The sequence below is a fragment of the Lampetra planeri genome, chromosome 22 (assembly GCF_965212315.1).
Source record: "Lampetra planeri chromosome 22, kcLamPlan1.2.h2, whole genome shotgun sequence".
Classification (NCBI taxonomy): domain Eukaryota; kingdom Metazoa; phylum Chordata; class Hyperoartia; order Petromyzontiformes; family Petromyzontidae; genus Lampetra; species Lampetra planeri.
In genome coordinates, this window is record NC_136128.1 from 6,539,134 (window position 1) to 6,549,986 (window position 10,853).

At 42.2% G+C, this 10,853-nt stretch overlaps 2 protein-coding genes across 6 annotated transcripts in view; one reads left to right on the forward strand and one right to left on the reverse strand.

The window, feature by feature from the left end:
- Positions 1 to 6,239, forward strand: part of SLC2A12 (solute carrier family 2 member 12) — a 31,819-nt gene extending 25,580 nt beyond the window's left edge. Inside the window, exons 7-8 of the mRNA XM_078604294.1 lie at positions 1,391 to 1,523; positions 3,816 to 6,239. Of these exons, the coding sequence (XP_078460420.1) occupies positions 1,391 to 1,523; positions 3,816 to 3,912 (230 nt within the window). The 3' untranslated portion in view covers positions 3,913 to 6,239. The remainder of the gene's footprint in view (positions 1 to 1,390; positions 1,524 to 3,815) is intronic.
- Positions 6,240 to 7,514: 1,275 nt separating this feature from the next.
- The window catches only part of LOC144724950 (phosphatidylinositol 3,4,5-trisphosphate-dependent Rac exchanger 2 protein-like), a 210,747-nt gene continuing 207,408 nt past the window's right edge, over positions 7,515 to 10,853 (reverse strand). For all 5 annotated transcript variants that reach the window (XM_078604290.1, XM_078604292.1, XM_078604291.1 and 2 more), the window contains exons 40-41: positions 10,243 to 10,310; positions 7,515 to 8,065 (exon numbers count right to left, since the gene is read on the reverse strand). In XM_078604290.1, the coding sequence (XP_078460416.1) occupies positions 8,026 to 8,065; positions 10,243 to 10,310 (108 nt within the window). In that variant the 3' untranslated portion in view covers positions 7,515 to 8,025. The remainder of the gene's footprint in view (positions 8,066 to 10,242; positions 10,311 to 10,853) is intronic.

Sequence of the window (10,853 nt, forward strand, 5' to 3'; positions counted from 1 at the left end):
AAGCCTTTTTGAAGAAACAATCTGGTGTGGGATGAAGGGCTTTTCATATCACCATACCATAACAGCAAAGACACATGGTGTATGGATTCATGTAATTTATTATTCACATGGAAATTACGTAATACTGAGGCTGGCGAGGGGGGATGCTGCATTGTTTCTTGTCTACTTTCCAGCGTATGGATTGTGGTTTTATGTTTCTCTTCACGAGCACTGGCAGGTAGTGCACGCAGCTGCTTTTGGTGACCAATGTTAGTGCAAATGTAAATTAATGCATTGGCTATACTCTTTGATTCTTTCGGTAAAGTCACGTAGGTATAAAATAAAATAAATTAAATCACGACGTTTCGATTGCAACACAGGCAATCATCATCAGGTGGGAAAACCTCTTACCACGGTAACTCTCTCTCCCGCTTCAGCAAAAAAAAATCTTGCTGTGGTTTTCCCACCTGATGATTGATTGTGTTGCAATCGAAACGTCGTGATTTAATTTATTTTACTTTATGCCTACGTGACTTTACCGAAAGAACCAAAGAGTATGGATCCCTGCAGTCACGAAAACTTCAAATCTAGATTAATGTATTGGCTGTTGTGCATAAGTGGGGTATCACTTTTTTTTTCTTGTACAATGTGTTTTAGGGCAATCAACACCCTTCAACAAGCCTGTGCTCCTACTTGCATCTTATTGTGTGTGTACTAATCAATATCCCACCACTCACGAAGTCTTTAAACCTCTAAACTGTTGCTGTTCTTTCCTTCCTCCCAGCCTCCAATCACCCTCCTCTTCCTCAATGACTTTAGCACCCTTCACTGACACCTGAGGTTTGTGTGCCATCTCTGTTGGCGAATATAACAAAATACAAAGCAAGGCAAGTTTTATTTCTTTTGCGCAGCGTCCAAATGCACTCCGCGTAAATGTATGGAATGGCCACCCAACCCTACAGCTTGTTTAATTTACAGTGCACGCGTGTGCTTAAGTAGACCGCAATGGGGATCCTGCCGACGAAACCAGATGGACGCGTTTTTTTCTGTAAGCATGGTGCTTTGAGCTATAAGGTAAAATGTGCTAAATAATATCGATCACTATGTATGATCGTTACAATATCTGTTACGACTTCAATTACTGCAAACATATTGGTGACTTGTTCCTGACCGTTGGAGCCTACTCTTAAGCTATTATCGTTATGTATTATGTGCATGGATATGATCTGAGCATTGCAGTTTCCTCCAAAAATGCAGTAACAAATGCTCTGAGGTTGGTCAAACGGGCCAAATAGTACCCCCTTGAAAATGTTACTAAGGCTTGATTTAAATGCTCTCAAAGAATGATTTAACTTGTGCCGTGTCAGATTTGACATGGGGATGTTTGTATCACCTTTTACCTTTCCCACAGAGTGCCTGGGGCTATCAACGACATTCCTGCTGTATGCTATCATGGGCGTGGTGTCCGTGGTATTTGTGAACGCATTCGTGCCCGAGACAAAGGGTCAGACTCTGGAGGAAATATCGCAGCAGCTAAATTCCACGTGAGACCCACCACCACCACCCGTACCACCACCACCACCACCCGTACCACCACCCGTACCACCACCACCACCACCCGTACCACCACCCGTACCACCACCACCATCCGTACCACCACCACCCCCCAACCACCACCACCCCCAACCACCACCACCACCACCCCCAATCACCACCACCACCCCCAATCACCATCACCACCCCCAACCACCACCACCACCCCCAACCACCACCCCAAGGGGCGCTTGCCACCTTTAGAACAAAACCTCCACGATGTATGCCAAACACACCCCACATCATGATGGAATCACTGGTGAAGTTGTCACATATCCAGTTTGTGGTCGAGAAGTCTCATAAAGAATCCGACTTGTGACGAGGGCAGTGTTTGTGCTGTGTGATTGTTTTGCACTGACAGTCCCCAGAACTGAAATGGATGGCTCCTGCCTATAACACCGAGCAAAATTACATAATTGGTTTAACAGCTTTGGACTGCTGATGAAACCCTGAAGATCAAAGCCAATCCAGATTTTGCCTGCTTAAACAAATGTCATTCGCATACACTGTTGCTTGCTTATGCATTTAGTTGATAACCACAGTTATCCACAACAGTGCACCGTCAGTTTTATCCTGAGATAATGAAGCTGACAGTCAGTATCTTGTTTCGCATTTCTAATAGTTATTAGAAGTTACAACCACATTGACATCACTGCCGTTATCAGCCACGTGGGAGAATACTTTACACGCTAACAAATTTCACTCAAGCCACTTAGACCAGTCACTATAAAATATCGTTATTGAATGGGTGTGAATGCGACCATTTATCTGTTAACATTGATTGTTGGCTTGACGATAAATGCTTAGAATCACGTGTGTAAGAATCAATGTTTTTTACTTTGGGATGTAAATGTGAAGGTGATATGTTAATGTTACGTATTAGCAGAGCAAATGGAATTTTTGAAAATACACGGAACAATATGAGAAATCTTCTTGGTTTTTTCGGTAAAGTCACGTAGAAGGGATACCGACAGACCTGTTCTTCACCTGAGGACGGCTGCTTGTGTTGTGGCCGAAACGTCGTGAGAATTATTTTATTATGTTTTATTTTTTATTATTTTATTATTTCCCTTCTACGTAACTTTACCGAAAGAACCAAGAAGATGAATCCCTGCAGTCACGAAAGCTTTATATCGAAATATGAGAAATACAACTGAAAAGATGAAAAACCAGGCGAAGCTAATGATTGAATCACGGCTCTGAATTTGCAACAATGTACAGGTAAGTCCTCTACTTACGATGGAGATGTGTTACAATGACCCCATCGTAAGTCGAAAATATCGTAAGTCGAAGATGGCCTAGCCTACCCAGGAGTATTAAAGAATGGTGATAATTTAGCTAAACAGAGCAATTTACAGTACTGTACTGTATAAACTATATACTGTATGCATTTGTTAATTACAATACTGTATTGCACAGTAAAGTAAAAAAAAACAAGGTAAATTCTTAGCCTACCTGTATGAACTGCAATTTAATAGAAAGTTTTTTCAGGAAACAATCCTATCTGCTATAAAAAAAACTTTTAACATGCATTGAACGTATCGTATCGTGGTAACCTTACAATGAAATCGCTAAAGCTACATATACAAGCATTGAACATATTGTAACGTATCACATTGTACTGTACTCACCAAGATTCTGTCCGTCGTCTGCATACTTGAACGATGTTAGGTTGTTGATGGCAATTATTATCTTATCGCTATCGCCATCGTAAGATCGAAATATCGTAAGTCGGACCCTTCGTAACTCGGGGACTACCGGTATTGAATTACTAAGGGGAGGGGGGAGGACGGTGGTGTGTGTGAACCGTCGCATTTGTTGAATGTATAACTCCTGATAATTGTTTTTTAAAAAAACAATGATCATATTTTTTACTGGCAAATGGGGTTCCAATGGTGTAAATTCTTACCCCAAGCTCTCATACTCTGATGGTGCATTGTCTTTGAGTTGTGCGCCTTTTGGCGTCATCTGGTCCAACCCATGTGAGACTAGGCTCTAAGAAAAGCTGTCTCGGGTGTGGACCAATCAACTTCAAGGACAGTGCATACATTATCAGAGTTATGTTTTTTGTTTGCATTATGACTGCAGGTATTGTGGTCTATGTGTACATGACTCCTTGTAAAAAAAAAAGGTGTCAGTTTTGTTGCCAGATAGAAGGGTAAAAAAAAACAATTTTATTTTTTACTGGCAAATGAGGTTCCAATGGTGTATAACTCCTCTTTTGTTTGACTTGTTCCAACCAGACACACGAGGGCGCTGTGGTGCTGTGGAGATGCGAAGCGAAGGCAGAATCACGAAGAGGTCCAGTACAGGCGGCTGGATGGTTGTGCTCCCCTTTAAGGGGGACCCATTTCAGTGGGATTGACACGTGGCTTTTCCACGTGTACAGTTTCTACTGCATTTCTATGAAGCGTTTGCTCGGTAAACAAGTCATGAACACGCAACCATTTTGGGATGGTCAAGTTAGCAAGATCATCAAAGAGCTTCTGAATTTACACCGGAGGATTTATTTCAATAAGGCTTCAGTAACTACGATATGTATTGCATTTTCAGTCGGTCATTGTGATAAACAAATGTTGACGACGTAGCCAGTCAAGTTACCGAGATCACAAAATAGTTTACACGTATGTAAGCGGTGAAGGCAACTGCACAGTTCCAGCGGAGTTACATGTTACAAAATAAGTGCAATTATGACGACCAATGTAGCAATTGCTTGCCTATTTATGTGCCTTTAAAAAAAAAAATGTAAGGGAACAAATATTGCTTTCGCCCACAAATATTTTGATGCCTCATCCTTATGGCGACAAAACATCGGGCGAATTGCAACCCAAATCAAACGTGATACACTCCGGTCATACGCGCACAAGGTGACGCATTTGTTTAATATTGTAATTTAATCAATTGTTGTGCCTTGATGCGTCGACCCAATCATTGCGTGTGCGTGTATATAGTACGGAGCGGTAATCTAGTGGTTTGTGCGCTGTGCTATGAACCTGGCGACCCGAGTTAGATTCCCGCTCACGGTCAACAGCAGTTACGATTATTTGAACCGGTCCTGGGCCTCCCCCAGGTCGACTCAGCCTCAAATGAGTACCTGGTGTGATGTGTAAAAATATTGACATGAAGGAGACAAAGGCGGTCAGGCGTGGTGTTGGCCACCTACCCCTTCGTGTGCCGTGCCGGCCTTCATAGGTGCTTGCTAACAGCACTCGCCCCAACAGCCTTTTCAGCCTATACTGGGGATATTTGTATATCTTTGTCGTGTGTGGCAGGAGATCCTGCTGTTTCTGCTGCTGCTGCTGCTGTACGCGATTGAACCCCTTGGATTAAGGCAGGGTTTCTCAAACGTCTCGGTCCTCAATTTTTCCTTTCCACGTTTGGCCAATTTCCAGTCAAATGCGAAATGCTACTACGCACTGAGCACATCTGACGATTGTAAGTAAAAAAAAATTAATGGCATTTTGAGGTCAAAGACTGAGGCCTATAAGCGTTCAGAGGTGAAAGCACGGGTTCTCACGTAGCAGTTGTACTGTACAGTATGATGCAGCGCTTGATGTTGATCATACCGCAGGTGTGTGCATCAATCCATTGCCTCTTCATGTGCATGGAGAACAATGACAAGGGGAAGCATAGCAGCTTGTTAAATAAGTTTATGCACGACTGCCAGTGCATTTTTAATTCATCACTGCTGCCATGTGCTGTTACCAAAACTCACTTGCCAAATTACACCGTGAACACAAAGTGATTGGCAAAATGTGGAAAACTGGTCCAAAAGGGGTTCAAACAAGCTCTGTCGGTGAAAATCGCAGGGGTAGATGATGTGCTGGGATTATTGCTGTGGACACTCCATGTCACCTGGGATTCCAGGAGATAGAATACACTGCGTTCGGGTTGTATTTCGTCAGCACTCATGAGTGGAATGTGATGACGATTTGAAAGTAGCTTCGACTGGGTGAAACGCCTCCACGCTCTGACGCCATTCTGGGAATGGTGGCGCATATCCAGTGATCGAGCACTTGGAGGCAAGAGGTGGTGGGGAGAAGGTAGATTTATGAATAGGCCAAACCCACCGAGCTGTGAGAGGGGCGGCAGCATATCGAGAACCAAACTAAATTCAAGCACCGTCCAAGGGACAGACCGAACTGTCAGAAAACAATTGCAATAAAGTGTAGGAAACGGTGCATTTGTGCAAAGCACCAATATACACAAAGGTTATTACCATTGGAGGACCGATAAAAACCACACCTTTGGTGCGAAGCAAGAAACACGTCTATCTTTTCTAAACTCTGAGCAGCAGTAGGGCAAGTCCACCTGTGAATCAATCTGTCCAGGCCTTTAAGTGCTGTCCCCCTCGTTCCTCTGCGTGGTATTTTCCAGGTACTCCATTTTCTAACGCACTCCTTAAAAGTGTATTTGATGAAGCTATGCAAACAAGTGTTTGGGTCGTGATGGTTACGGTAGTGATAGGGATGTGGTGTTTGTAATTGATTGTGACTTATAACATGATGTTTTTTGTAGTGTCTATAATAATCAGCAAAGGGAATAGTGATAAGCTTGGATTTATATGTAGCAATTTTTTTTACATGTACTAACATGTCCGCTCTTTTATGTTTACATTGGCCCACTGTAGGAAATGACTTGTGGCGAATAAAAAAAATATTGCTCAACCGTATTGTGAATGTTCTTAATAAATGCAGAGTGGTAATGTTCTACAAATGCACGCCATGTAAGTATAGTATTCTTTGGGTCTTTCGGTAAAGCCACGTATATAGAAAAATCATAATAAAAATACGACGTTTCGATCGCAATACAAGCAATCGTCATCAGGTGAAAAAATATAGCGGGAGAGCTGCTGAAGCAGGATGTTAAAGGTTTGAGATGGGTGTAGCCCAAGGGTCATAAGTGCAGTGGGCAGGGCTAGAGATGAAATTTGCATGTACATGTAAGATCGGAGAGCTGAGCTACCTCCACGACCACGAAGCTGTGGAGGTGGCCATTGTATTGTGAGAGATTAGTCAATGTAAGAAAAATGAAAACCACCGCCACATCGAGGAAAACGAGCAACGGTGAATGTGCTAGTGAGACATTTAGCCTGTTAATGTAAAGACATTTAACCTGGTAATGTAACTCAGAGTCGAAAATAACTAACATCGGTAGGTAGGATGAAAACATCACAGCCAGTTATCACTTCACCTGGTTAATAACGTCCTTCCAATGATTTCTCAGTTTGTACCCATCTCGGTTGAAATTGTGTCCGTCTATATAACTGGATGGCTTCATGAACGAATCTTTGTTGATAGCCAGTGGGTTGCAGAGTACCTTCGTCTTGGAAAAATCAATTTCGTGTGCCCACAGCGTTAAAACAATGATCAGCCACGGCCGAGGTATTGATCCTACCGTGTTTCAGATCTGCCTTCTGTTCACGAACACGGTCCGAGACATGTCGCTAAGTTTCCCCATTATAACTATGGTACTGCCGCAAACACAACTTAGTTTGTAGACACCGGGGTAATTGCATGTCAGGGATCACATCCTTCAAAGACGGGATCAGATCACGAATTGTATGTGCTGTGTTCAATCGAACCTGGATCTTGCGATCGAAACGTCGTGATATTTTCATTTTTTATTTTTCTATCTACGTGGCTTTACCGAAAGACCCAAAGAATATAAATTCTTGCAGTCACGAAAGCTTTAAGTCAAGATGTAAATACTGTATAGTATTTCAACTGTCTGCAGAATGTGAGTTTTATACCCTCATGTGTTTGCATTCTCCGAGTTCTCTGGTATTCTCCCATATGCAAATACTGAAAGAGGACATGGCCAGACTTCAGCACTTTGCTTAAAAAAAGTCTTCACACAGTAAGGCTGTCCATAGGCAAGCATCTATGAAAGTATTGCCGTATTGAGAGTCATGTACAACACAATAAACACCACGACACAGATTTGGTGAATAAGGCATTGTTTTTCTTTACACATTTGTAAAATTGTACAATATACAGAAAATGACACAAACCCTGACATGTTAATAAAAACCTATTAAAGTATGATCGTTTAATCATTGCATGTGCAGTAAACATTTGTTCCTTCGGGGAGAAATATAAACAACATTGAACACAATACGATTATGCAAAAAAAATACTGGTTTGGAATTAATAAATAGCAGTAACATTTTACATTATGAAACAACCGGAGCACACAGAGAATGTAAAAGTTCATCTTTCCACTAAATACCATCTGTGCAATGCTAACCTCTACAGCACAGTAATTAGATTTCAAAACACGTTAACAGTTTATTTGTACGTACCTGCTTTATGAACAGTAACATGTTTCAACAATACATCTTAACGATAAGTTGCAATTACTGGATTTTGTAAATAAAAAAAAACGCACAATTGTAATGCTACGATGCTGCACTGCTAGTTTTTTTGTAAGGCTTTTTGTTGACCTGCTATTTCAGTCCGTGTCAGATCCAGGAAGGCACAGCTTGTACAACCTGCAAAGAGAGGGACGAGTCAGATAACATCTTGATTTGAAGCTTTCGTGACTGCAGGAATCCATACTCTTTGGTTCTTTCTGGTAAAGTCACGTAGGTAGAAAATAAAATAAATCACCAGATAATGCTCTGCATGTATTCAGATATCAAGTCAAACAAAGTTATTTCCGGCTCAAGTGAGCATTGAGGAAGTAGCTCATCTGTTAACAGCCCTTAGCCAGTGGTGGAAATTCCACATTCCTATTGCAGTTGCGTCGATCCATCGGACACAACCACTTGACTACACCCCCCACTCCCGCCCCATCGTAGTTTGGTACTAATTTGTATCGACCCCGGAAAGAATGATGGTTCGAGTCAATCCCCAATTGGGATTTGAACTCGCAGAATTAAAATTTCTCTCCCGCTGAGCCACTGGGCCATTTAAGACAACCAGCAATCGATCTCGAAGGCAATGGATGTTGAGGCGCGTGTAATTTGCATGGTGGTGTATTTCTGCTTAAAGCACAGCGTGTTGATAAAGGGGCATTGTACACGCGCACGAGATGACAACTTGGAGGACCTATCGGTGGTAGCCAGTATAAAGCAGAATGACGAGTTTTTTTTTCATCATTCCATATTTATTGACGGGGTTGTCCAAGCACGGCGGTTAATGGAAGTGACCAAGCATCCCAAACGTGACCGTTATCGTGAAATGGAGAGTCTTGAGACCCCGGAATGACGATTTGTACAGGCGATATTCACGCCGTATTTGCATCACGGAAACTTTCCGCGAACGACGCCAAAGCTCGCTCCACAGTCCTAGTTCAGCTTGGTTGGATTTAAAAAGCACTGACAGCACTGGCACACGGCATAGCTATTAAAACAAACACATTCATTCACGATTAACTAAACTCGTAAGAACAAGTTTTGTCAAACATGAAATATATATAGATTTACGTGAAAATTCCCACTCTATAAGATGTCAAAAGAGGAAATATGAGTGGAGCAATTATATTGCCAATGTACAGGGTGGTCCATTTAATTATTTAAAACGAATTTTTTAAAGAAAGGTTTATTTAAATAACCACGTGAATATCTAAGTGAAAAAAAATTAGGGGCAATGAATTGATGGTCACAAGACATCTGGACCGCCCTGTATAACTTATTTCAGGTTCATCTTCTTGGTTCTTTCGGTAAAGTCACGTAGAAGGGAAATCATTAAAATTTAATATAATAAAATACAATTCTCACGACGTTTCAGCCACAATGCAAGGAGCCGTCCTCAGGTGAAGAACAGGTCTGTCAGACGCTGTCTCCCCGACAGACCTGTTCTTCACCTGAAGACGGCTGCTTGCGTTGTGGCTGAAACGTCGTGAGAATTGTATTTTATTATGTTTCATTTTTTTTATTTTATTATTTCCCTTCTCCGTGACTTTACCGAAAGAACCAAGAAGATGGATCCCTGCAGTCACCAAAGCGTTAAATCGAAATTTATTTCAGGTTGCTGCCATCCTAGACCCATCCAGCTTGTCACCCCTTGCCTCTGAAGGCTTTTCTGGGCCTCTCCCCCCACACACCGTGTTCAACCATCGCACTGCGGGTCACAGCACTTCTCCCTCTGATTCTTCCCTTGCGCTGCTCGACTTGAGAATTTCCCCGCCATCGTCTCTTTTCCCAGCTTCTTAGAACGTTGCTCAATTCAACAAAAGTGTTCACTCTTATCGATTACAACTATAACAGTGCTGCTCCTTTTGTCGATGGCTGATTGACGTTCAGGGCCTTGGGGCCTGTGCTTAGCCACTGTTATAAATTAATAAACAACTTTTAGACAAATGTAACCCTCGCAGCGGCTTTTGGCTAACCGTCGAACAAAGACGGTCACTACATCGCGTACTTTCACAGATGCGCTTCTGCGGCCGTCTGGAATGCTCTTCCGTCCGATGTTAGGAAGCTACTGGAACTATCTACTTTTAAATGTAAATTGAAAACTCAATTCTTTAGATCTACTTTTTGTGTTTAGTTTGTTGTCCTTCACCCGCACCTCCGATTAGCACGGTTGGCTACGTACGGTACAAAAGAAGTTCAACATGATGCAATAAATCGTGGTTGTATTGTAACAAAGGAAATTTGCATTCACAGTGGCTTCTAGAAGGTGCTGGCGCTCGAATGGAGCCCTGAGACAGCCAATGGGCACTCACCGTGGCACAGACAGCGGCGTTCGGTCGCGCACTCCCAGGTTTTTCCCGGTGTTCTGTACTCTTGCACCCTGTAAACAGCACCAGCAAGCAAAGGATGCATTCACAACGCACACACGACAACACGCACAAGCATATGACTGGCTTATAGTGTAGGTGTGAGAGTAGCAGGGCTTCTGGTTTGTGAGTTCATACCAACAAACCATATCAGGTCAGCCAAACAGACACAAGGAGCCGATTTTGTTTCTCCATTATCGGAGTAAACTGATAACATTCATGTGTCCTTTAACATTCATGGGTCGAGGCTCAAAAGAAAGCCGTCCCTGTGTGTGGACCAATCAGTTTCAAGGACAATGCATATATTATCATAGTGTTTTTTGTTTGCATTTTGACTGCAAGTATTGTGGTTAATGCAGACATGAATCCTCGTAAAAAGGTTTCAGTTTTGTTGCCAGAAAAAAGGGGAAAAACCTCTATTATAACATTAATGTACTCTACTTATTCTAATCATCTGAATTTTTTGTTGTTGTTTAAATATGTATAGATCAACAAATTAATACAATGGCCAGGCCTTGATGAAATGAGGAGATGAATTGTGGAGTGAAGTATAGAAA